Source organism: Anarrhichthys ocellatus, unplaced genomic scaffold (genome assembly GCF_004355925.1).
Source record: "Anarrhichthys ocellatus isolate YVR2014 unplaced genomic scaffold, GSC_Weel_1.0 scaffold6, whole genome shotgun sequence".
In the NCBI taxonomy this organism is placed as follows: Eukaryota; Metazoa; Chordata; class Actinopteri; order Perciformes; family Anarhichadidae; genus Anarrhichthys; species Anarrhichthys ocellatus.
Window position 1 is genome coordinate 15686272 of NW_022280036.1, and position 27868 is coordinate 15714139.

General features: G+C 43.2%; 2 protein-coding genes across 2 annotated transcripts in view; both read left to right on the top strand.

Annotated features, from left to right (window-relative positions):
* Nucleotides 1–8095, top strand: part of itfg1 (integrin alpha FG-GAP repeat containing 1) — a 130943-nt gene extending 122848 nt beyond the window's left edge. Inside the window, exons 16-18 of the mRNA XM_031846445.1 lie at nucleotides 710–792; nucleotides 1618–1735; nucleotides 6933–8095. Of these exons, the coding sequence (XP_031702305.1) occupies nucleotides 710–792; nucleotides 1618–1735; nucleotides 6933–6992 (261 nt within the window). The 3' untranslated portion in view covers nucleotides 6993–8095. The remainder of the gene's footprint in view (nucleotides 1–709; nucleotides 793–1617; nucleotides 1736–6932) is intronic.
* Nucleotides 8096–9610: 1515 nt separating this feature from the next.
* Nucleotides 9611–27750, top strand: neto2a (neuropilin (NRP) and tolloid (TLL)-like 2a). The gene is made up of 10 exons (XM_031846487.1): nucleotides 9611–10104; nucleotides 13748–13804; nucleotides 14063–14206; nucleotides 16717–16965; nucleotides 17393–17440; nucleotides 17954–18081; nucleotides 20980–21208; nucleotides 24667–24780; nucleotides 24966–25096; nucleotides 25848–27750. Exons 1-10 carry the CDS (start codon nucleotides 10095–10097, stop codon nucleotides 26580–26582), a joined length of 1845 nt encoding a protein of 614 aa, XP_031702347.1. The 5' UTR covers nucleotides 9611–10094; the 3' UTR covers nucleotides 26583–27750.
* Nucleotides 27751–27868: the final 118 nt, after the last annotated feature.

Below are 27868 nucleotides of genomic sequence, written 5' to 3' on the forward strand. Positions count from 1 at the left end.
GTGTGTGTGTGTGTGTGTGTGTGTGTGTGTGTGTGTGTGTGTGTGTGTGCGCATGCCTCTATGGAAATCTGCGGGTGAATGCTCATATCTAAACTGCGGTCCACTGGCTGCTTTTAAATGGCCTACATTTTTTAAATAAACCAGAATATTTCTAATAAATTGCACAATATGTGCATTGTTTAAAACATTAGATGTTCACGTAATTTTGTGAAATTATCTGTCCTAAGCTCTTGGTACAGAAACCACTATTTTACCATTTCTGCCAGTTCTGTTTGTTACATTTTAATGTTAGAGGAATTTGTGTCGTACATTTGCATTTTCATCGTAATATTTAGGTGTGCTCTTAAGCCATGAACAGGAACCTATATAGGTATTTGGCAATTATTGCCTGTTTTAATTATTTAATAATTAGATAATTAATAATTTAAAATTACTGAATTAATTTTAATTAAATTTAAGAGCGGAATACTGTTTGTAATATACTGTAGGGGCTGTTGAACTGTTTGGTATTGCTGCATAGTTATGTTGATAGAAAGTTCATTTTCATGGGTTTTTCTGGTCTATATACACAGACTTTCTGGTTACTGGTTGAAAACATTTGTCCCGTGACTCCTTATGTTTCCTTCCTCTGGCTGATGTCGTTGCCATAATGCATTACCATGTATGTGCACACCCGGTTCACGTGTTGTTTCTGTGGGGGTCTTTTCAGGAAATAAGGAAGAAGGAGTGGACGGCCATCATCCCCAACTCTCAGCTCATCGTCATCCCCTTCCCACACAACCAGCCCCGCAGGTACGCAAACACTTGCAATCGCAGATCTAGCGCGGCAAAGCCGGGTCACACTGTGAATCCTCTTTTGCTTGTTCACAGCTGTGTAATTTGCTGGGAGCCCCGTTGACGCTTGTTGCTAAGGATACCATTCAACGATTTAAGCGCCTCATCTTGAAGGCACTAAACGATATATTCAAGTTAATGTTACGCGACACGGTTAGTGTCTCCGTGGTGCTGTCTTTACAAAATAATCTGGTTCTACACTCACACACACACCTCGCAGCAAGTGTTCTCATGTTTTTATGACGTTGTTGACATGTAGCTCAAACCCCGGGAGGAGCTCCAGATGGCTATTCAACACACACACACACACACACACACACACACACACACATGAGCACCCTCCTCCATAAAACCACACAACACTGTGAACTCGCCAGCACAGACACACACCAACAAGCGCACCATGAGCGAGATCGAACTAGTAAAAGCAGGTGCCTCGGTATTCTTCTCACACGCTGTTTTAAGCTCACAGATTGTGAGAAGATGAATTTGATTTATCAAAGCGGTCGGATTTGCTGGAAATACTTTAAAAGTTCTTGGAAAACCAGAAAGAGAGCAGCAGCGATTCATTCTGTTCAGCTGCGACAAGAAAGTGAACAAGATGTTCATTTATTTATTTTAACGTGATGAATACACAATCTCTGCTAATGTGTGCCATTTGGTAATTACATTGTTTTGTCTCTCTCTCTCTCTTTCTGTCTCTGTCTCTCTCTGTCTCTGTCTCTCTCTTTCTCTCTCTCTGTCTCTGTCTCTCTCTGTCTCTGTCTCTTGCTCTCTCTCAAGTTGGAGCGCTAAGTTGTACCTCACTCCTAGCAACAGCGTGTTGCTGACGGCCATCGCGCTGATCGGAGTGTGCGTCTTCATCCTCGTGTTTATTGGCATCCTCCACTGGCAAGAGAAGGTCAGGACACACACGCACACAAATGCATACAATGGTGTGGTTAATGTCGGCCTTCATCCCGGTGATTTACTATTTTAGAGTGCAAGTATGTGAGAGAGAGAGAGAGAGAGCAGATTGGTCAACCAACAGCAGATGGGTCTCACTGTCCCTGTCCTGTAGTCCTCTAGCCTCCCACTGAGAGACACACACACACACACTTCTCTCTCTTTCTCTTCCTCCGCCCATCGTTGTCTCTCTCCGTTGGCCTCAACCAGGAAGGACGTTCAGCTGTAATTGCCTGCTTCTGTCCTTTCAGCATGGCAGATCTGCTGTTCATTATTGCCATAAAAATGCTCTCAAGGGGGTCAATGCATGCTTTCACGTGCGTTTTGTGCTTCCTGCTGGTCCGGTTGTTGTTTAAATCGCACACACACACACACACAAATAGTGTTTAACATTAATTCTCGCAAATGTACTTCCCCCCTTTTTCGTCCACACACTGTGGTAACGCTGTCTGCTGGGCTGAGCGGTGCAGTACGTTGCTGGCATCTTCTCCGAGCCATCTGCCGCACGAGTCTGTGTGTGTGCGTGCGTGCACATTTAATGTGCGCCTGCGTGTGTTCATGTGTGTCTTCACGCAGGATGGCGTGTGTGCATGGTCACACACGCAGACACGCTCTAATTGCCCTCTTTTTTGGGATACGTGGGCGTGAGCATCAGCTTCATCTGAACCGAAGCTGCATTTAAAAAAAAAATTAAATAAAAACAGAAAGAAAGAAAACGCGGCTGGTGCCTGAACGGAGCGTTTACACACACACCGAGCAGACTTAGGTGGATAGGAGGAAGTGTGTGTGTCTTCCTCCCACTCTCTTGAGAAAGAAGAGAGTGAGAGGAAGAAAGAGGGGGGGGGAAATGCTAATTTTCAGAAAAAAAACTTCTTGCAGCGGCTGGCAGTGAACTTCACATGAAATCAAATCTGGCGTGTTGACACAGACAGGTTTGAAGCCACAAAGAAGCAATGCATTTGGCTTTGATCGCAGTAATGTGCTTAGGCTGACCAGTTAAAGTCATGTCTGCGTTGTTCACTCCCTCCCCGGTACAGATAGTGGGAGCTGCTTCTGGGAGTATTTTAGCCACACTGAAATGTTTCTCTTAGTTGTATCATCGATGTTAAAAACAGAAACACGGGAGTCTTGTGGATCATTCATTGTTGCTATTGGTTTATCTAAAGGCCATTCATTATTCGAACTTGTTTTTATACTCAGGAGCCCCTCATACCGCTGCTGCTCTGGAACGGAAGATGGTCGCACGCATAAGTCAGAGCTCAGGCTATTTCAGAAAGACAAAAACAAACGAGCGACAATTTCTGAGTATACATTTAACTCAAATTGACTTCAAATTGCTGAATGGATTATCGGTTTTCTACCACACATAATCTCTAGCATCTGTTCCTGTTAGCCGTTCAGATGTTTCACACTTAAATGCTCCTTAGAGAACAGTTGACTCCTCTCTTCCCGTTTTAGCCGCACAGGCTTTTGGCTTTTTAGAAGAGAATGAGAATTTTCTAACACAACTCCTCATCTCTTCGTCTCATGCCCGTCCAAGTCGTGGAGGTTTGCCAACTTCACCACTCGTTGCCTGTGCTGAAGAGTAAATGAGACTTTGACTTTCTGGACCTCCTGCCTAACACTAGAAAATGATATAAAATACCACCAATCACAGACACCTGAAGTACATACACATACAGTGCAAAGCGGCCAATTGGGTATTCACACATGGATGAATGATGATGGGTTTGGTATGTTGGTTATGTGGTCTAAGGTCACTCATATAAATTAGTAGAGAGGCAATGGGTGCGCCTATGGATATGGGTGACGACATATTTAATCCGTAAACAGCATCAGCTGGTAAAGGGGACGTCTTTACCCAAAATGGACCTGTGTGTCAACGAGGCATGCCCTGAAAACAAAGTGCTATATATTCTCATTGGAAGTGAATAAAAGACATTAAGGCTCAGATACAAAGAGGAGAACCAGCAATGAGATACATTAAAAGCACATAAATAAGGGATTTGGAAGCATTTCATTTCAGAGAAAAAGAGATGAGCACTTTTCATTAAATGCCGATTTAAAAAAAAATCGGGCACTTCATCATAATGACAATAACATTAGTTTTGTTTAGCTTGTAATGGAATCCATAATGCTGCCGCTCTCGTTGTCGCTACAGACTTGTGATATACTGCCCCCCCCCCCCCCTTAACCGAAACATAACACCCATGAATCAAAACGTTGCCGTTTCTAGTTGAAGCAGTCGAACAGCATCGGTCTAAAGCTGTGCTGCAGCGGTTTTGTCTAATCTGGGGGGTTGGACAAACAGACCTCCGGTGTCACTGTGTTCAGCCCGCTGACAGCTTTTGATTTGATTAATCACCGAAAGACACGCATCGGGACCGACAGGCTGATGTTGTGAAACGTTCTGCAACAATCCAGAGGGGGAATCCTGTGTCGCCAGCATCCTCCCTGATATCTCGTCTTCTGCCAGCTCTTTTTTTACGGCGGGCCGTCCGGTGAGGTCAGGGCGAGCCCGCTGATTGACATTTGGCATTTCTGCGTGTTTGCGCCGCCGCTTCTGGTATTTCCTCTTCTAATAATAAAGTCAGGCAGAGGGCAAGGACATTGCCGCCCTGCCTAACAAGCTAACAGGGCTTTTACACAACTCCCGGGAACTTCGGTGCAAGACAATATTAGCCGGTGGTATTCATGGTCTTCATGCAGGACATGCAGGCCAGACTTAATTAGTTGACAGAGCCCAGAGAGACTACGCCGTACCTCACAGTAGCTTTCCACCTGCTTTCAGACAGTCGCCACCGCACCGTCATTAAAACCTTGAGAGGGACACAAATCATTGCTCCGCTGCATCGTGATGAGTCGGGCCTCAGGATGACAATTTGGTGTGGCATCCCCTGATAGTCAATTAGACCAGGCTTCAGCAGCGGCACAGCCCGGTGGCTCAGCTATCCAAAGGAAAGAACATCGCATCAATCCATCTGCTCCTTAGAAATATGCTGCCCTAAACAAGTGGAAAGAAATAAATAATGCACAACATCAATCAATATGAGGCGCTGGTATCTCTGAAGGTAGATGAAGGCTTTATTACAAATCAAAACTGACGGGATGAAAAAGTAAAATGCAGCAAATGTGTTGCCGCCCGTCTTTTGGTTGCAGCAAATTAGTCGACATCAGGGAAGGATCGGCTGTCCTTTAAAAGTCTAAAAGTCCTTTACTAATGTGCTGAGATTGGGTTCAGTCTTTTCTAAACGAAAGCATGAGCTGCTCTACTGAAGCAGTAAATGCTGAGGGAATGAATTAAGAAAAAAGAATTGTTCCTTTCAGATACTCTGATGCCCATTTTCTCCCCCATCATCAGTTCTTCTCTGGTATCAAATAACAGATGTGAACGCATTATTGACTACAGTCACCAGTCCAGATGATATGGGATCTTTATTTTTCTTTGGTGCTCAACTTCTGTCAAAAGGCAAAAAACAGCACGACGGCGTGCCTCACTGCTTTAGTCCTGGTCCCCATCAGAACTCACTACAACGTCCCGCCGCATGAACTGATGTCCCCTCTTTTCTGAGACGTGGAAACTAAAGGGATTAAAAGTTCTCATGAAATGTTAAATCCGTCTTTTTGAAAGGGAATGTTGTACTTAAGTACAATTGTGAGGTATTTGTACATTACTTACATCTACTCTACCACACTTCTGAGGAAAGTGTTTTCCAGCGCATTCATTTCACAGCTATAGTTGCAAGTTACTCTGCGTAATATTTATATTTATAATTATAAATCACGTCGTCATCTATTAAATATGATGCATTGTTATAGTTGAATCTACTGAGGATATAAAGTAGGTAAAGTTAGCTCTAACTGGGCTCAAGTCTGCCTTGAAACAATCTTCACATGCCGTCATGTAGAAAGAGCCATACTGGCTGTGAAAAGATCCTCTATTTTAATTAAAATATAAGAGATGGAGGGCAAAATACTCAGTCCTCTTTCTGTGGAAATTGTGCAAAGCTCAGCAAAAGCTAATAAGAGTCTGAGTTAGTGGAATCAAGTATAAAATGCCCTCTTTGTGTTATTTTCTCTTTGCCATGGCGATGAAACATTGGGCCTCGTGCAGGAGGCGACATGAGGACAAATTACCTCTTGTTTTTGTTTGTGTCCACGACTTGTTCTTATTCTGATAAGTAGCCATTGATTTCTGGGATCCACCACAGTTTTCTTATTTTTGCTCCTCGGTAAGAGAAAATGTTGCGAGTGGTAAGAAAAAAACGTGTGTTTGCACCTGCCTTCATATAGTGTTTCTGGGGGCGATTCCCATGCTTATAACATACAGGCACGCCTCCATTCAGCACACCGGAGTTTGCAACAGCAGAGTTGAACATTTGGTGAATCCGGAGTTGACTTCTGTTATATTTTTTCTTAACAGAAGAGAAAATATAAGAGAGAATGTTGCTGCACGGGCCCAATTTTGGCGGTGAGGATGGAAATCTACCTCATCTACCTGTGGGTCCATGAAATGAAGCTATGCGGCCATGTGACCACATGACAGTATGGCCTGGCCTATCACAACTGGCTACAGCGCTGTGCAATTTAGTCCCGACTGATTGAAGATACTGCCGTTCCAGCCTAAAGTCATCACTGAATGGCATACTGCAGCTTGTTTGGCTCTTTTCTCAGCTTGAGGTTTTGGAATAACAATGTAGTACCACGCACGTACACATGCACGTGCACACAGACGTACACACCAGTGTTCATTTTGGCAGCTGGTTTTGATTTGGTTTTAGTCCAGTCATGTCAAAAGTGTTGATTATTTTTCGTCACACTGTAGTCATTTGACTTTATTAGTTTAGTTTAGCTTTTGTCAGTAAAACATTTTGTTGTGCTTTTTGAATTTTTGTCGGTAAAGTTTTTACAAAATCTTTGATAAATGAGTGCAAAACTGGTCCACGAGTGATGAGGTGAGGTTTAGATAGTTGAGAGCCGACTTAAATCCTGCACTCAGATAGCAACACGGAACATAACGTAACCGAAACGCAAGATGCTGCTTATTAAGTGTGCAACAGGTGAAGCAGCTAAATCAAGAAGAGGAGATCTTTTCTGAATGAAGTTAGACCACAAACTCTTGACTGCGTTTGTTTCTCTATGTGTGTGTTCAGAAAGCGGACGACCGGGAGAAGAGGCAGGAAGCCCACCGCTTCCATTTCGATGCCATGTGAAGGAGGAGAACTGAATCATGGGAGATCGTCATCTCTCCGCCTACGTCTCACCCTCCTTCCCCCGTCACACACACATTTTCTCTCATTTCAAGGGCCAATAAACTGATCCTCATTTTTGCCCCAAAACGTTTCTTTTTGATATTTCTCAGTCCTTCAGTCAGATGTGAAATATTAATGTTCCATTTCATTTATTCATTCCGGTGTTAGATGTTCAGGAGCTCCAACAAATCCTCATGGAGATAAAGCAGGGATTTCTTTGAACCGGCTGTAGCATGATGGTCCGTGGTGTTTATTAGAGGATCATTTTGAAAATATGACACAGATTTCTGTTGAAACGTCCGACAATTGACTCCAATATTGTAAGCTGTTTGTTTATTCACTGGAAGGGAAAGCACCTTTGGCACCGAGTGTTTAAAATGTGTAATGTTACTTGAAATCCGTGTCTGTCTTTTTCCTTTTATTGAGATATAGTTAAGAAATTCTTCAGATTTTATGACCTGTGAAATTAAACTGTGTTCTGTGATATCAATCTCAGCCTTGCAACCGCAGCAGCAACTGGTTGCAAAGTGAACACGATATACGGACACACGGAGCTTTGTGATTCTGTGGAACATCGCTCTGCTACCAATCTCACCGAAACACGATGAATTGCCTTCTGGTCTGCTGAGTGCAAATTTGTCTTTTTGTCAGTTGATCGTATCACAGTGCGTCATCGGAGTGCCAAAAAGGGGGAAAAAAGAGTTTCTGTGTTGCATCCTGCTAATTTCTAATGCTCCTGCATTGAGGTTCAGCAAATAGTCTCAACAACCGGTCACATTTTGAACTACTGAATAAGGCACAGTTCACTCCAGACGGGGTTTTCATTTACGTTGTCTTTTTTTTCATAAAGTTAATCCGGCGAAGCGCTTTAGTGTGTTCAGATATTTATTTCACTAGAATGAGCTCATGCCTTTCCAAGCGGTTTGCACTTTTAAACTAATAATTAATTGCGGGTTGTGTGTAATTTATTTCATTTTGGCGATTTGTTCAACAAATGAATGTTCAAGCTACTAAATGTGTTTACTTGCTGAGGTTGAGAATAAAGGTTTTCCTGCTTAAATTAACTCTGTATGCTTACTTTGTGTATTATTACACTTAATATATTTTAGTTTCATGTTGCACTCTCCTTAAAGCTGCTAGTGAAATAATAAGATTATGTCACAAACGCATAATTCACCACTTCTAAGAATTCTTCCCCCTGAAACTTCCTTTCTGGGAATATCTTTTGTTTAGTTTGTTGCTGGGACGCTCGGGGATATTTACACTGAAAATAATCATCTTCATATGCTCTCATTATCTAAATGCGTAGTGAGTTGAAGCAGCAGTGAAATTAAGCTGCCTTTAATTTTCTAAAGGACCCCTTTGAGCACCCCTCTGGGCCCGACACCCCCACTTCAGGACCCACCCTGCTAAATAATGCATGGAGAGAGTAAACCTTCCCTGCATGGCAGATGAGAGTTTGGAAGCCTTTAAGCTGATCACAAGTGATGCAAAGCACATGGGGGGGGTGGGGGTGGGGGTGGGGGGGAATCAATACATACAGTATTGACAGTCAATAGCTCCAGTGTTTTGTGTTTGCTGGGAGGGAGAGAGAGAGAGAGAGAGGGGCTTGAAGCAAGGAGCAGGCGTGCGCGCTACACGCTGTGTTAAGCTGGACAGAGAGAGACAGAACTAAACCGGAAACGAGATGATTGAGCTTCAAAAACAAAAGCATAGAGACGAAAAACAAAGAAAAAAAACTAGCGTTGAGTTGCACAGAAGAGTTTTGTCTTTAAATTCCACCTTCATAACCAAAACATCAAAACCATACAGAGTGATTTGTTGAACATGTATATTTTCTTATTATAATCGAGCAGCGTTTAGGGATCATCTGCTCGTTAAGAATACAAAATTTCATATAAATGAACACAAAAAGAGAGATGAAAGCAGTGTCCACATATATTGATTACATTACATTTGACATCCACACCTTTGGTGTAGTGCATAGATGCTGGTTTATATTGCAGCCAGTCAGCTTCTTACGGTGAGAGAAACTTAAAAACTTTCTGCTAATTTGGAAGAGCCATTGGACACTATAGCAGAATCAAGAACAATATTGAACACAATGTGAGGCTAATTCATCACAAAACTGGGCTACAAACAGTGGGTGGATAGCACTTCATGGACAAAATATTTGTTGTACTTTGTTTTATTTTAATAAAAGCCAAATTATCCAGCGTTTTCCTTTATGCATTATGCAAATGTATTAATTTCCAACCTGTGCATTTTCCAAAGGAACATCAACAAATCCTAGTTAGATAGTACATCTCTGAATAATTAACTTAAGACAAGACAAAGTAAATCATAACAAGTTTTAACTATAGTGCCATATATGTTTTAATCTTTCTTTGAGTGCCTGCATTATTTCTAGAATTCACTTTTTTGTTGCAACAAGTTTGACAGTGTGGATTACTTTGAAAGAAACGACCGGAAACGGGATTTCTTCACTGTGTGCACTTTGACTATATGCTCGTGACAAGCCACTCATTGATGTAAGCAGCGCCCACGGCTTAAATGAGCCTTGTTCAGGAGCATTTCTTAGTTCAGACACGGACAGAGAGCAGACAGCGACAGACTCTCCTCCTCTTCCTCCTCCTCCGTACTCTTCCTTCATATCTCTCTCTCTATTTCTCTCCCTCTCTGTCTCTCCATACACCATCCACCCATATGCGTCTTTTGGATACCTGCCTCTCCTAGAGCGCGTCAGCCCGCCTGAATCAGTCCATCCTCCACATGCCATCTCCACGGTAGTCCCGCTTGAAGAAGCTGCATTCGCGGTGATGATGCCCGGCTGAGAGGCTCGCAGCAGCGTTCATCCTCCAGCCAAACGCAGCGGGACCCGCCGACCGAAGAGGAGCCTGGTGCCGCTTCCCTCCTTGGCGCGTGGCTCTGCGCAATGGATTTACGGTTGTCGGAGAAAAGTTGGATTTCGTGAAGAGCCCCGTGGACCCCTAAAATGGACATAAAAGGAGTGCGTTTTTAGTGAAAGGTGCTTTTGGGTTTGGAATCACACCGTGAGAGGAAATGCACAGAGGTGAGTTGGACACGAGCCGCTCGAGAATCCGCGATGCGCGTCAAGGTCCGGTGCACTGGGCAGAGAGAATCGACAGTTTGTTTTAAGCTTGGATTAAATGTATCTACCTCTTTATCTTTTCCCCTTTTTTTTGCACGGAGGATGTTTTGTTTGCAGGTGATGTGGATTTCAACACGTCCAGAGCAATTAGGGCATGAAATTATAAAAATGCTCACTATGGCTCAGCTTCAGAACAGATTTACTCATCTTTAAATGCATTTCTCTGATAATGAGAACGCTAATTAACAGGTAAATAACTACAAACAGACTAATCTTCCACCGCTCTTTGCTACTCCTCTCTTTCTGTCTATTTTATTGGTCTTTATGGTATCAACTTGCCCTCTCGTGCCTGTTTAAATCTTCTGCTTTTTTATTGCCCACCACACTGATTGATATGCCAATAAACACTGACTGCCCAATTCAAGTTCCAGCGTCTGTTGGTCACCTTCCAATATTCTAAGATTCAGCAAAAGCCAGACCGGTTCGTCTGTGTGAAAATAAACAGTGTGAACAGTGTGAAAATAAACTAAAATAGCCCAACAACAAATGGTTCCTAAAACGTCGCATGTTAGTTTTGAACAGGTCATTAAATGAAGGGGGGGGGGAAGGATCCATCATTCTAATGGTCCGGTACGCTGGGTCATTTGAGCGTAATGTAAAAAGGGGACCAGGACCAGAGAGGTTTAGCAGTTTGGGCACTGCGAGGTGTGTCTCTGTCCGTACAGCCTACGTGGGTGCGATCAGATTATTTGTGATTCATGATATAAATGGACAGCAACGGTCAAATACTATTTGAAGTCCACCAGGGAGCATTGAGTGCTTCCCATCAGCGGACAGTTTGACCGTGTTCATCTATCTCACTGACAAAAACATCGTGTCTGTCACAATACTGGCCTCAGAAATGTGGCCCCAAAAAGAAGCGCGTTTGCAGCTGTTTATTGCAAATAGGTGCCATCATGTCTCTTCGAATATTTTCTTTAAAATTAAATTATGAATAAAATATACAGCGGCTCACACCACTTCAAACGGCTCGCAACTGGGGTCCGACAACAATGGATTATTTCTCCTCCCAAATTCTGAGCCAGACTGTGTCGTGTGCGCGCGTACCGCATGCTGTCCGGCTCCAGCCGCCGTCTCGCGCTATCAACACCTGAGGCACGCGCCAGCCGCAGCACACGGCTGCAACACCTCTTGAGTTCAGTGAAGCGTTCTCTTTGCCTGGTGTGGACAGTTTACTGCACTAACTAGCCGTGGGGTTAAACACATGTAAAGTGTGTGTTCGTGGGCCATTAGCTAGCCCACTCTTTAGGCTAACTAGATAGTTTGCCTAACTATTAATATGTGCACCGTTCGGCCTTATGATAGCCTAATTAGCTTAAGTGGCCACAGGTGTAGATTATCTGTCACATACCACAATGGCTCATTCTTAATTTTAGCTGTAACAGAGCATGTCGACCGACGAAAAATAAAGTCATATTTCTATGGACCTGGAATATGAAGCTTTATCTTTACTTTACTGGCTTAACGTTGGACCCATTCTTTGCCTCATTAAGCGCTTAGCTTATAGGCTACTAATGAGCTAAAGTCTATGGTAGCTGATTTGTAGACGTAACAGTTAGTCTTTGTAATTAACAGCATATAGATTAAAGGGAGATAAGATAAAGCAAAAGCCCACATTATCAGCTCTATGATATCACCACAGTCCTTTAGTCCTGTGTTACAGAAGGCTGTTTTTTTTTTCGAGGGGAAGCATTACAGCCTCAATCTGGCTTGTAAGAGGAAGTGAGAAATGATGTAAAAATGAAACGAAGTGACCTAGAATCGTGGGGTTGACCCTTTGCCCAACCCCCCCCCCCCCCCTTCTTCTGTAAAATGACCAGAGGTCAGATACAACTGCTTTCAGTGGGATGTGATGAAGCATTTAAATGTCGGGAATATTTATTTTAAGGAATTCAGCTGAATGACCCAACCTACAGGATATACAGTATATCGACACAGGGGGGGGGGCAACAGATATTAAGAGGGATGCTTTTTGGAAAGCCTGTTCATTGACGTTCTTTGTCAATAACTTATCATTCATCATCCATTTTTATAAACGTTCACAAGCTGTTATCTTGGTGTGACAATAGTTGAAACTCTATTTAGCTTGTGATTTATTCATATTACAAAATATGTTACAAATGCCTGCATTAATTATGCAACTTTTGCCAAATAAGGTGATTAAATATTGATATGCTTGACACACATTCGACTGCAGCTCGAGGCAGCTCTTACTTGGTGCATAACTCTTACAGGTAAAATAACCGTTGCTTGTTAAAGCATTTGAAAGGATGACAAGATTCCTAGCTTCGTTGAGGGCCGTGTACAGTGTACAGTGTCCTCGCTATCTACATGATTTAATGACTGGCTTATAATGTAAAAACAAAACAAACAAACAAAAAAGCTTCAGTGAGACCCTACAGCATCTATTTGGTTCTTGAGTTTGTTTGGGTGGTCTGTTCTCTAAATGTGCCTGTGGTCGTTCATCTTCCCACCTACTTCATTGCGAGATAATGGAGATGCAAGTAATGAGGAACCCGGGGCCTGGGGGGGCCGCGCGTGCATGTGCATTTCAAAACGAGTCCATTCGAACATGCCTGCTCATTGGTGCGGTTGTGTTCACTGCTTATGTTAACCATGCATTCTTCTGCATTAGACCCCCCCACCCCTCTCGCTCTCTCTTTTCCCTGCTCTCTCCCTCTCTTTCATCCCTCCTTCCTGTGTGCCATTACGCAACGTGCCAGGCTCACGCTCGCCATCTAATTCGATGTGATCGGGCCAACCTATTATGAACTCAGAGGGGACCAGGTCTACAGTGGCTTATCAGAGGAAGACAGTGTCAGGAGCTGTAACGCGCTCGCCCTCAGTGCAGATATCATTGTAATACAACATATTTCACCTATTGTCTGTAGCCGTGCATGCTCTGCCCAAATGACCGTCCCTTCATCGGTGCCGTAAGCCTTGGAGCCTGTAATCCTGTTTTTTCTGCTAATGCGTCATGTTTCTGGTGCCTAGAGGCCACAGATTAGCTGGTTGGAGTCTTGTGGTTTGGATGAGAGTTGATGGTTTAAAACTATCTTTAATGAGCTACTTCTTGCTGCTCCCGCTACTACTGCTATTGCTATTACGGAGAGCCAATTCCCTCTGCACACTTGCTGTTCTATTACTTCTTTGACTACCTCCAATAATCCTAGCAGCGGTAGTATTACTTGTGCATGTAATCATTCTGACAGCAATGACTAACCTACTACTAGTGCAAGTGTCTCTGCAGTTCCCCAGCAACTACATATTGTGTTAAAGCAACCATATTATTAGACTATATTAATTATCCTAGAAATATTCTGACAGTGATATAATTATATCATGAATGTATACAAAGACATGCATGTATGCCATATGATTATGTTGTCCCTCACGGCCAGGTGAAATCATTATTGCAGCCGATCACACGCATACATTTTCTGTGGCTGTTGAATGGATTCCCATGTTCTCGTTTCTGAACATGAGGATATAAATGCAGTATTATATCACCTGTGACTATATGTGTTATATCTCTGTTTTGCAGCGTGGATACTCTTCTTTCTAATAGAAGAGGGTTTCGCTCTGGCACAGAGAACTAAAGGTAAGCCACAGCTCAAATGCTCCTCTGTTACACGAGTGTTGTCTCTCCCGAATAAGGGGCATTATCTCTACTTGAATCATAGGACTTAATTCTGTCCTGCCATTCCTCCCTCTTTATTCCCTGCTTGCTTTTTCCCTTTTTTTTTTTCTGGCGCCCGCCGACCCTCCCTCCACTCTCCCTGCCTTCCAATCGTTCCCTCATTGATCCCCTGACTCAATAACCCATCTCTCCGTCTGTTCTCTGCCTTTCTGCTTCAAGACTCCCCAAGCGAACATGGCGGCCAGAGCCCCAACCAGAACGACTGTGGCACGTGGGTCCGCAACATCAATGGCGGGGTGTTCACGTCGACAAACTACCCCAACACCTACCCGCCCAACAAGGAGTGTGTTTATATTCTGGAAGGTAAAGCAGGCTCCTTTTTCATTTGAGCACTTCATCTTCTGCTCGATGGCTGTTGCCGTCATAACAGCTGACACAGTTTCCCGCCTTTCAGCATATTGCCTTCTTCGGTGAATGTCATTAGTCTGACTGACATTGTTTTATATAACCTCGCCCCTATCGGATTTTCTGTTCCTTCACTGGCGGGCAATCAGCTTGACATTTTTCAAATGAGCCATCCTGAGTTTGTTTCACCCCCACAGATATAACCCTTTGAAAATGATGGAGAGTGGCGCATTGTGGGTAGCCCCTGACTTTTGGCCTAATCAGTGTAGTGCTGTGTTCATCTCTATTGGCAGGCTGTGCCAGCAGACTCCGCTATTGAATGAAACATAAAACAGATGAACATCTGCTACAAAGCTGAGCTTCGGTGGCAAATAGCTGAATTGCCGGCTCCCTTGTCAACGCTTTAGTGTTTACCAGAAATACCACATCCATCAGTAATCTGGTGGCATGCCGCGCGGGAGACATAATGCAGTAGTAGCATCATTAGCAGCTGTAGGAGATAAGGTCTGGGATATTGGTTGATTGGTTTTCACACTAAATTGATGAACGGTCCGTGAAGTTAAAGTCCACCTTTTCGTGAGATGTGTGTGGTACTGGCTTGCAGTGGTGGAGGAGAGATTTCACACATGGCTCAAGGGCTCCCCCTGTGGACAAATCAAGCCCAGACCTGTTGTTGATGAATAAACCCTGACTCCATCCCAGGCAGCCTACTGGTGTGTGCAGGAGTACATCGCAGTGGGTCTGCAAGGCGACACACGGAACCTATCATTTGCCATTATTTGGTCTGAATGACCATATTCATAGTCATGTTCATATTCAGCCTTTTATTCTGCCTCTCAGAGACAGAGAGATGCTCACGTTTGGCACTCATAATTAGCAGTTTGTAAGACTCATTGATTATGTCATGTCCCCCGGTTCATCAGCTCAATAGATCGTGTGATTGAAGTTTCTGCTCCTTCGGTGTCAAACTGTGTAATTTGTGCTGTGTGTGTATGTATGTGTGTGTGTGTGTGTAAGGGAGATAGAAAGTTATAGAGAGAATGAGACTCAGCGCACCAGGGAATGAACACACTGATAGCAGGAAGTGCAGACGTACAAGCTGCCCGCTCAAGCAGAAAGGTAGAACACTCTGGCTCAAATTCAAAGACAAGAAGAGAGACACAAATCCAGTCGCACACTGTAACATACACATGTACTGCCCTCTTTTTTCCTCTAACGCGGCATGCTTGGCTTTTCCATGCCAGAGATGATTCAGAGCCCCATCCTCAGCATCTTTATTTTGTAGTATTCATCCCCCAAGGCAGGCATGAATTGCCCTTACTAAATACTTCCTCTGTGTGTGGGGGTCATGGTATTGAAGAGCTCTGGACATGCACTACGTATACATTCTGTGGATTTGCATGACAGGTGAACTGCGGTTCCTGCTGTGGTTGCAATGTTCTGGATTCCCTCACTCAGAGATAGCAGTGCTGACATATCAGACTGTGTCTTTGTTTGTGTATGCTTGTGTACATGCGTGTGCATAGTGAATGCCGCTGCTAATGCATGCATGCATGCATGCATATGTGGATATGTACCTTTGTGTTTATGTTAATAAATATAAAGAAAATGACAGTGTTAATCTTGTTCTGCTCTCTCATGCGTTATGCATGCAAAGTTCATAGATGCAGAGATGTGCTTATAATGCTGTCAACCACAATTGGAAAGCACAAAACCAAAGTATAAATACAGTCAGGGTGATTTAATTATAGGTCAAACATCTATGTTAATCGGATTTTTTGATGTGCTGTTTTGGGAGAGCATCGAGACAGAATCTTACTAAGTTAAGGCAGAGCAGGTACTAGTTTATCCAACACGCTGAACATGTGAAGTACATGTAAGTGGGGCGAGCGTCCCCTGTGCTCACAATGGTCATTTGTCACCGCAATGGCAAGGAACAGTTTAATATTCATCAGTGAGGCAGCCAGTGAGAGGACAAACAACTCTCCTTCCTTTATATTAATACCTTTTAAATCAGTGTTCTTTAGCGCTGCATGCTTCCTCTCGTGCTCCAGGTGCCAGAAATGTTGCTCCATAATTAATGGCTGATTAAAGCTTCAGGGAACATTTACATACAGTAAAAGTCAGCTATGTCTAAATGACAAAAGGCCATAATTTTAACAGATGGATAAGATCAGCAATGTCATAAATTCCATGTTTGAAAAGGGGATTTACTTACCTATAGTACCCTTTTGCCTAAGTTAAAAAAGTTTTCTCTCCACACAGTCGGCTGAAGGGTTAGAAGGTTAGAAGTAACAGCCCGAGTGCTCAGCTTCAAAATCCAGATTAACTCATATTTGACTCTACTTTATGCATTCAAATACCATCCAGATTTTTCTTTGTCCTGCAAAAGCAAGATTTAATTTTATTCCTGTCGTGGATTTAGCCCTTTTGTTTCCTTTCTCTCCCCACTCCCTTGTTTGCCAAAGCTCTTCCTAGACAAAGGATTCAGCTAGCTTTTGATAAGAATTACTACATCGAGCCATCATTCGAGTGCCGCTTCGATCACATCGAAATCCGCGATGGGCCATTTGGGTTCTCGCTGCTCATTGATCGCTTCTGTGGGGGAAAGAACCCGGGCCTGGTTACATCGACGGGACGTTTCATGTGGATCAAGTTCACCAGCGACGAGGAGCTGGAAGGCCTGGGCTTCCGCATTAAGTACACCTTCATTGCAGGTAGGGACACCCAAGTTATATATTGGCAGTTAATATACTGTAATTCCACAGTGCAATCTCAGATTCTTGAAGCTGATTTCTGTATGCATCAAAGGTTTTGGGTTATATATGTAAAGAACGGAATCTGGTTCATTTGTTTTTTATAAAGTCCCCCAAAATATAGGTGAGAATCCACCCATCTCCAACAATATCATAGCCTTCTTTCCATTCCTTTTCTTGCCCTACAGCAGACATCAGAACCTCCTGAATCTAAACCCAATATGCCTAGAAATCAGTGTCTACCATCAGGTGACAGATATTAGCTTCAAAGAGACCCCTCTCTGCTTCATCTGGCTCAGCTTAATGGGATCTTATCTTGTGTTCTCTGCTTATCCATTTCTGCTGTGTGGATTGAGAGTAATGTGCCTCCCGAATCTTATCATTTCAGACCCTGATTTCCATCTGCACGTGGGCGGCCTGCTGAATCCCATCCCAGGTGAGCTCTTCAGTAGTTCGCCGTTTTGTGTTCGATCCTATTTGAAGAGCTCTTTTAGCTCAGAAGCTTACCGGAGGCGATCTCTGCCGCCGACATGAATGCTGAACGTGCAAATGTACCTTGACAAGCACACAATTGTACAACAAGTGAGAGGATGTACATACACAGACATGCACACATTAAAACACATGAAGGAACACACACACACACACGTTTCATCCTGATCTTTCTGCCTTTGTTCCTCTGTCCTCTTATTGTCCTAATCCGCTGTGCTCACTTCAATTCCACCTTAAATCCTTTCCTTCTTTAAAATCCTTCGTCTGTCCCTGTCTGTCATGCTCCTCTTCTCATCCTACCCCTTTTCCCCTTAATCTTCTGCTCTTTCTTCTCCCTCTCTCTGTTTCTGCACTCTTTTTTTACTTCTCTCATGTGCTTCCGTGTGACCCCTTTCGCACCTTCCCTGTCCTTTACATCGCTCTTCCTCTTTCTCTTATTTCCTCCGTCTTTGTACAGACTGTCAGTTTGAAACCGGTGGATGGGATGGGATTATTCGCTCCAGTCAGGTGGAGGATGAAGAGAAAGTGAAGCCCGGTGATGCTCTGGACTGTATCTGGACCATCAGGGCTCCTCCTCAGTCCAAGGTCAGTACAAAGGACCGTATTAGTCATCAGGAATAACGGCATGTGTTGCTTCTATCCTATCCTTCAACCCATGTTTGGTACTCTGAGAATTCTCCATTTTGAAATAGAGACCAACCCACGGCCTGGTCTGTGACTCTTTGGATGACTTCAACTCAAAGTACAAAATAGCTCACAAACGCACGGCTTAACATGATGTAATTAGTAGTTATGATGTAAATTACTAAAATGCACTGAGAACTCCCGATATATTAAAGTATTCAAGGACTTTTATTCATCTCATCTTTGTGGGATATTTCTTTTCGACACTCGCTCCACTGAAAGACTGAACAATATTAGAGGACATTTTACATCTGAATCATCTAACACTCAGTTATCTCAGTTATTTTCTACCATTTCACTACCCTTGTAGACCCTGAAATGTGTTGTTGCACATCCCTCTGAGTGCATTCTAAAGCTGAATGTTTATTTCGGTCAAATTGCTGATGTTTTGTAATCAGTATGAATGGTGAAAAACTGCATGGAGTTGCTTTTTGTTCAAAGCTGGGCCACATTACAAGTGATACAAAATATCATCTAGCTGGTGACACATGCAGTCTATCCCAGATATAAATAGTCACCCGAAATAAGAAATCTGATGAGAAATAATTGAGAAATTAACCATGAAGTCTGAATAGTGAAAACCCCCCTGTGTACCATCTGTCTGTTTGTAGAGTTACACCAGCACTTCACCTTGACACTGTTCTCCATGTTCACATTATCATTCCTTTTCAGTTTGTCAGTGCGTGTTTCAATGGAGAATTCCTATTCTTATTATCACATACTCTGTATGAATGCATACAGCATACAGCTGTGTTCTCCAGTCACTGAGAACAAAGCCTCCCAGTGGCCATGTCAGTGTTGTGATTGTAATTTAACACATAATGGGAATGAACAGTGCAAATACACAAAGAGGCAGCATGGGAAAAAGCAATGCAGGCAGATTGTATTGAGAAAATGTAGCCCTGGAGATTCATAAGTACATTTTCAAGCCAAGAGTGAAAGCCCAGTTATGTGTTCTCATAAATTTTGATATTTATGAGTGGGTATCTGAAACCCCATTGAAATTACAGCCATAAACTGCCTAGCTTTGATTCACTGCTGCTCTGCTTCTGCCTCATGACTAAATGAGTCATCAGCACGCTCCTATACTACTCACTTGCCACAACAATACAGTATATGACACACATGCACACACAAATTCATGCACATCTAATGAAAACAGCAGATGTACAGTCACAAATTACACAATATACTGTCACAGAGTTCTGTAAGCAATTACCTATACACATTTTACACCCATATGTAATGTTATACGCATACGTACGCAATGTTCACGCATGACTCACACACATGCTCTGCCTGACTTCTCTCTCACACACACTCACAGATTAATCTCCACAGTCATTTCGCTGGTGCTGCGTGTGCAGCGTGAGGCAGCAGTGAAGAGGATCTGAATTTAGCAGCAGCACCGAGTTGCCGAGCTAGATATTAGCTCAACGAAGCAGAAGGAGCAGAGCAGCACACTCAGCAGCAGTACAAGAGCAGCTCCTTAACTGCTGCGTGCTTACAGGAGCCTGTGTGCTAAATGTGCTGAAGTTTCATCTACGTTTTTTTTCTTATCATGTCATTACTGCTGACTTATTCAAACAATTTAGAGACATTATTTTGTAATTACTTTGCAGGTTGAAATGTAACACTTCTATGTGTTTAGGCTAACTAACGGCAGGCATGTGTGTGGACAAGCGCAAACCACAGGCTCTGTAGTTGGCGTTATTAACAAAGACAGTTAGACATGCCTCAGGAGGAAAAGCATACATTTAACGATGGCTAAATTCAGTTTGGCTGCGTCGGTTTCAGGGTCTTGTTATTTATTGTGCATGCTGTCTCACTGTCACACTCAGGACTTACTGGGACACAAAAGAACAGAGCCATCTTTAATATCATTAGCAACAGCTGTGCCTTTCCTGCTCTGACAAAAAAAGGTCTGCTGTGAAAAAGGTCTATTCAAACACAGGACACGTGCACAAACACAAGTTGTATCTCAATTTTCACAAAAGACATTTTGACAGTAACAAAAGCACAGTTAACAACAACACTTTTCGTTAAAATCAGCCAGTTCCTATTGAACACACTCGCTAGCTGAAGTGGCTTATCGTTAATATTATTAGTTACACCTGTGAGGAAGGAGGGCCTTTTTGTTCTTGAATTTGGAGGACACACTGGTGTACTTTTGTCAGTTCTTTGATATTTCCATCAAATCTTAAGTTAGTAGAATATCACATGAGAGTAGTACTTTATAAGGACATCTTTTCAGTCTGAGGCCAGACTCTCTCGTGTTCGGAGGAGGCGCAGGTTCAGCTCACTAGCCTTCAGTCCCAGGGGCATTCTCTGAATGGAGACACATCTCAGAGAAGAGAGGAGGGTGTGGGAGACAGAGCAGCACCGTCACAATCATTTTCAAAGACTGACTTTTCTAAGTAGCAAGTTATTTGTGTATGAATGGTGTGTGCCTGCCTCACAACTTGGATTAGATTTGTTTAATTTGATTCCATTGTCCATTAATGCATCTTCTAAGCTGTTTATCCTGTTTCTGTCCCAGCATGCTCTGGTGAAGAGGTGGGCAGGTCTCCGGTCTACCACAGGGTTCTGCTTTGATCTTTTCCATTCTCTTCCTTATCTGTGTTTTTAAATTTAGTAAGTAAATTTGCTTTACTGAATTAATGTAATATTTTCCACGTATTTGCATTCATAAAGAGTCCAGCTGCTGGCTATGGTTAGACCGCTAACAAGCAAGGATTGCTGTGGAGTTCTGTCATTCATTTGCCTCCACATTGATTTGCATCTCCTGTCTATCTGCAGATCTACCTGCGCTTCATGGAGTACCAGATGGAACACTCTAATGAGTGCAAGAAGAACTTCGTGGCCGTGTATGATGGCAGCAGCGCCATCGAGAACCTCAAGGCCAAGTTCTGCAGCACCGTGGCCAATGATGTGATGCTGGATAACGGCGTGGGAGTCGTGCGAATGTGGGCTGATGAGAAGAGCCGCCTCAGCAGATTCCGCATGCTCTTCACCTCATTTGTTGACCGTGAGTAACACTCTTCTTGACCACATACCTCAGCCTTGACCCTGTTTTCCCATGTTGTTCCACCATATCTGTTGAATTGTGTCATTCTTACGCCTTGTATCATTTTCATTCATTATATGTTACAGTTTTGATGCTATGCTATTGCTTAGCACTTCAGTATCTTCTCTTTGTGGCTCTCTGTAGCTCTTTCTTAATTTAATACGACCACAACAGGAAGAGCTACATAGCCTGAGTGCCTCTTTGGTGTTAAACTTATTGATTTTGAACTCTTTGTTTATCTGTTTGGCCTGTATCTCATTCAAAATATGACATTGTGACGAAGCAAGATGATACGTCTTGTGATAGAGGTAGATCCGATTCCTTGTCCTTGTTGCAGATTTGGTCTGAATTGTGTGCAACTCAAAAGAATAGAGCTCACTAATAGAAAAAAAGCTCTGTTCCAGTTTCCTTTGCCCCTTGTGACTGTGTAACTCTCTGTAATATGCCATCACTTTACTGCAACAGCCACGACTTTATCCACCCACACACAGAAAACAGACCCAAGAACAGTTGATTTACGAGGTCCTGCATTCTGTCTGCGTCAGTAGTCACTGACGGACACGGTGTGTCAAGTGTCATTTCAGCATGGAAAGCTAATTACACTGGGCCATGTTTGGAGCATAGATATGAGAAAACAAATTATTTACTCCAGCATTTTTAAATTACTGAAAGCATCAAATCATTTTTGATAAGCATGTCGCAGCATGATACTGTCCCTATTATAGGCCATTTACCATGGGAATTTATCTGTTTTGCTGAAAAGAAAACCTGAGTAGGGTTAATGGATCTACTGGAAGTAATTATGCATTAAGCGTCATCATTTCTGAAGGACAAGAAACTTTCTAACAGATGCTGATAAAGGTTTCACATAAAGTAGCAGGAATTGCCATGCAGGAAACAGTTTTTCTATTAGCGCACCGTAATATTTTCATTAAATGCCTGAATAGTCTCAGATATTAATTGTCACATTCTCCTGCACACTTCCCAAACCCTGGGTGAATGCTAATGTTGTTTTCAGCAAACCCATAACCATTGCAGTCAGAATTTAATGGCCTTCTATATTCAGCAGAGGTTGGGTTTTTTTACTCCGAGAGTCCTTAAGACCATTTGGATCATCGTTAATTCTGATCACACAGTTCATCTCCGGGAAGTCTGAAGTCTCTTGAGTACCTCCCAAACTTTATTTGGTCAGAGTCAGTGACTGGCTGAGAGTTGACTTGGAGGTCAGAGGGAACCATTAATCTTTGTCACTCAGAGAACAAGATGAGTTTTGCATTCTGCACTCCATCATCCTTAATGTGCAGTAATCTTCTGACAGAGCCCCCTCTGACATGTAAAGCAGACGTATTAAGACTTTCCTGAATACTCACTCATACCCACAGTGTGCATGTGTTCAGATGGGAGTTTTGTGTGTGTGTGTGTGTGCGTGCGTGCGTGTGTGTGTGTGTGGAGGGAGGGCGGGTAGGGGTGAGTGGGTGAAGCGTTGTTGACACCCTGTGAGACGCTACATTTTGAAGGCGGGACACGTATAATGGATTTGGAAGTGATCCCAGTGTCAGGGGAGCGACCCCATCTACAGGCTCACTGGGAGATAGATCGGGTGGACACTCCGTCACAACGCACACGCACTATATTACACACGCCCTTCCACACATATATACATGTCCCTTTGTCAAAATGATTTAACCCTGAGGCAGAGGAGGCATGGAGGGAAGTGGAGGCTCAGAGCCCTCATCACAGTGGACCTCGGAGCAGTGGGTGAAGCTGGTGGAGCTGTGATCAGGACTCAGAAAGTGACTCATGTTTTAGTCAGAAGGGGCTGAATGAGAACAGATTGGAAGAGTGAACAAGCCATAAGGGACATGTTGAATATGATGTACAGATGATGTGTTTGACACTGATCACTCGGTCCGTTTGTGGTACCGTGGAGGTTGTGTGGCTCAGTTTCTATGTTGTGGCTCTATGTTCTTCACGTATGTTTGTAATCTATTTAATAATATGTAGTTCAATATAGTCATTCAGATTTTTCATGTTATTTCGATCCACTTTTACACCCACCATTTACTGCATGTCTGTCGGTCCTGGAAGAGAGATCCCTCTTGTCTGAGATTTCTTTTGTTTTTTTTTCCCTGTTAAGGGTTTTTGGGGTGGAGTTTGTGAAATTTGTGATTTAGGATTTTGAGCTACATAAGTAAAATTGGCTGGACTTGACTCAATTGAAGAGATGGAAAAAATGGAGAGAGAAAAAGACTCATTTGTCATATGTCTTATGTCTCAAATTGGAATTTTGTTGTTGTTGTCAACACCTGAGGCAAAATAATTTGATCATAAAATGCTGTTTTAGTTCCACATAGTGACAATGTGATTCTACGGAATGCATCAAAAAGATACAGCTCTTTGCTTAATCCGGAGATGGTTTCACAAAGATGTTGTCTTTTTGACCTAACAAAGCATTAGACTTAAGATAGACATCACACCAGTCCAGTTCATCTCCAGGACTAATATAGCTTTGTATTCAAGGTAAATAAAGATTCTCTTCAAACTAATAAACATGGCCGGTGGCTCAGTTGATAGTTTCAATACATTTTCACCTGTTAAATGGGAGATCTGGGTTTGATTCTTCTTTTTCCCTCAAGATACCAAAGCAGAAAAACAACCACAACACAGTGTTAATGATCAATAGTAAACGTTGTGCCGGCCCGCTACACATCCTCGGGTCTAATGGGGGAAAAACTACAGAACACAAGAAATATTATGCCACAGCTTTTCAACCGACTTCCGCATCTCCAGCCCCAGACTGTCTATAGCAAAACCCAGACATCTGCATCTGCTCTGAGCCTTGCAGCTCTTCCTCCTGACTGGCAGTGCATCGATCTCTGGAGCCCAGCAGCCAGCATCAATTACCAGTCATCTCTGTCTCTGCCATCGCAGCCTTCACACACCAACAGTCACTTTAATGTGGGATGTCTCACGGCACTATAGCCTGACCACTTACACCACATGAAGCCATTTCTACCACCACCCCCACCACCTGCCGTTCTTTTCATCTTCTCCTCTTTTCCATGTTTCTCCTCTCTGCCTACTCCCAGTTTTGCCACTCCCCTCCCTCTCCTGTTTCTCAAACTCCTTTGACGTGAAGGCTGCAGTGCAGTGAAGCTGCCATCTCCTCAGCTCATTGCCCCCTGATGTTGTGTCTGCAGGAAATGATGATGTATGGACTGTCTTTGTTAGACCTCTCTCGTCTTTTATTACATGCTTCAACAGATTTCTACAGCCAATTTATCAATCTTTTATTGTTGTTTGTTGTTTTATTGTGATCATCACAATAGCTTCCAGTCCTTTTCACAGCACTGTTAAACAACTGTTTTCCTGTTGTTTTCTGAATTACATTATCGCTACGTATTATCTTTTGCCCGCAGCACCCTGTTCAGGCAATTCATTCTTCTGCCACAGCAACATGTGCATAAACAACTCCCTGGTGTGCAATGGAGTTCAGAACTGTGTGTACCCGTGGGATGAAAACCACTGCAAAGGTGATCAACCTCTTTTTGTCAACTTTTACTAATTGAGGTTATTATGGTTAATTAGGATTTATTCATGCAGGTTTTCAGGGTTGCTGTTCCATTTTTTTTTTTTACATATATTTGTTTTCTTTTTCTATTGCATATTTGTATTTCTTTTTCTTATTCTCTCCTCTCCTCTCCCCTTCCCACTCCAGAGAAGCAATCTCAGGGGCTTTTTCATCAGATCACTAAGACCCACGGCACCGTCATTGGTGTCTCATCAGGCATAGTTCTGGTTCTTCTCATCATCTCCATCCTGGTCCAGATGAAGCAGCCAAGGAAAAAGGTAGCTCATGCTTTGTGGTTGACCTTTTGTTGAGCAGGAAAGAAGAGACACATAATTGAAAGCGATGGTGGGATTCTAGACGACGTGGGGCCGCTATAATTGCTCTGGAGACAGGGAAGAAAGACAAAATCCACCCGTAGATTTTACACCATTACACGCCATATCAAATATAACTGCAGTATATCATAGAGTTAAAGGTGATTTTATTTTTTGGTTTAACCACTTTCTGTTAATCCGTCTCATCTATTCTTAGTCAAGTTTGTGAAAAACATATTTATTACTTATCTATTGAGACTTCTCTGTAAGAAAAATTAGAGTTCCTCTGTAGTGGACTTCTCCATGTATGACTGCTGAATATTGGGCAAAATGGTGACTCTAGAAAGGACCTCTGGCTTTTTGACACCGAGCAGCTCATATTTTAAATGTGTGTAAATGATGTGCAAACAAGTATTGTGCATTTCAAACAAAGGACTTTCAACAGGGAGGCCGGTGTTTGTGTCTCAAAGTATTCTGAGATATTTCTAAGTTACTTTAGTGATTTTGTGGCATGCTTTTCGTATTAATGTTATGTATTTTAAGCCCAGCTATGATATTTTCTCTTAACCAAGTGGTTTTGTTGCCTAAACCCAAGCAGGTGTTTTTGTTTGAATTCACACCGTTACCCACAGGTTTACTGTGAACGTGTTGTGTAAACTAGTGGCCTTCTAACCACTCAAATTGAACTGTCCGAATGGATCTTCTTCTTTTCAAGGTCGTAGCTCGCCGGCCAGGTGTCTTCAACAAGGCGGGCTTCCAGGAGGTCTTCGACCCGCCCCACTACGAGCTCTTCTCTCTACGTGACAAGGAGATATCGTCAGATTTAGCTGACCTGTCTGAGGAGCTAGACAGCTTCCAAAAGCTGCGGCGCTCCTCCACCATGTCCCGCTGTGTCCACGAGCACCACTGCGGCTCGCAGGCCTCGGTGGCTACGGGCTGTGGCAGTATGAAGCACAGCCGCACCACACTGAGCTCCATGGAGCTGTCCTACCACAACGACTTCTCCAAGCCACCGCCCATGAAGACTTTCAACTCCACCGCCAGCTACAAGAAGAGCTGCTACGGCTACAAGCAGCACGCACAGACTCACGACTGCGACCAGCAGGTCATCGAGGACCGCGTCACAGAGGAGATCCCGTGTGAAATCTACGGCCGTGGAGGAGGAGGTGTGGGAGGAGGAGCCATGGGTGGAGCAATGGGAGGAGGAGGAGCATCAGGGATTGCAGGAGGAGGGATCGGAGGAGCAGTGGGGATAACTGGAGGAGTGGCGATGGCGGGGGGAATGGGTATGGTGGGAGGAGTGGGCATGGCGGGGCCTAGTGGCATCACTGGAGGTATCGGCGGGGGGATGGCAGGAGCCTGCGGAACCCTCAGTGTCCGTGGAAACAGCGCTCGTAACAGTACCACCATGGTTGACCCACAGCAGCGCTCCATGTCCATGGACTTCTAGATGGTGAACGGAGAAAGGGAACCCAGAGAGAGCTCATATTTCATGTCAGAAGAGACGAGAGAAGAGTAGACAGGAGAGTCACAATAATCTTAAATTGATCACTCCTCTTCCCTCTTCTGCCTTTGCTTTCAAAGCAATATTAAAAGTATTGCACTCAAAGTCTGGTCTGATAGTTTGGGAAATAAGCAGATACGAACCAAGAATCAAAAAGTGGATAAAACTGGACTGTTGGTTCTATTCTTCAGGATACTGAGCGAAGGGAGGGTGGAGACATCTAGTCTCTCCTCCAGTCTTACACTCTTTTAATCTCTCCTTTTCATAAAACACATATAAGAAGAGGGTTCTCGCATGCAGACCCAGACTTCTCTCTGTTTGGGAGCCTAGAAGACCAGGTAACCGCTCAGAAACAAGGAGAGAATAAGATGGAGAGATGCCCTGGACTGACTTTCTACATTTATTCACCTGACATGCACAGATATATGATATAAAGTGCGTCTTCTAATAATTTGACTCTTTATTTTTGTCAGTGTACTGTACTGTACTGTTAAAACCAGTATATATCCAGCCTCATGATGATGCTTGGCTTTTAACTCTTTAATCTTTTTTGCTCAGATGATTTTATGAAGATGACTTGTCCATGAGATATGGTGTTGATTATGATGATGATGGTGGAGTTGCTGTTGATGATGATGATCAGAAATATGATGATGATGTTAAAGATGTGATATTACTATAATAATTCTGTGATTTTCATGGTTACCTCACACATACACAGAAGGTACGCTCCGTTCAGTCTCTCCTCAGGAAGAGCACATGAAGAGACTCAAGAGTCTTATTTTGGTAAGAAGTAGAGAAAAAAAAGTCTATTTCTGCTCGTTGAGCTTTATAGCATATGGACATTCGGGCTGTGAGTGATCGTTTATGGAACAGGAAATGTTTGGTTGTGAGACTCGGACTGAATCAAAATAGAAACCATCCCACTCCCAAACCCCACCCTTACCAGGAGAACATGTACCTTCTCATTGTCCCCATGAACTGAGTGTGTAAAAACAAGCACAACCTGTTACCCTGATGAGACAGACATGTAGCCTATACGGGACTCATTTATGATTTTAACTCACTGGTTGTATAATTTCATTCTGTTGAATTAAATGAGAGCTTACTCACCTCCCTGTGTGAGCTTTTCTGTTCACTTTAACCAAGAAAGATGAAAATGGCAGCAAGGTAAGACACACACTGACACGCAGATAGAAAAGAAGTAGCCTATTTGCATGCAAAGATGCTTT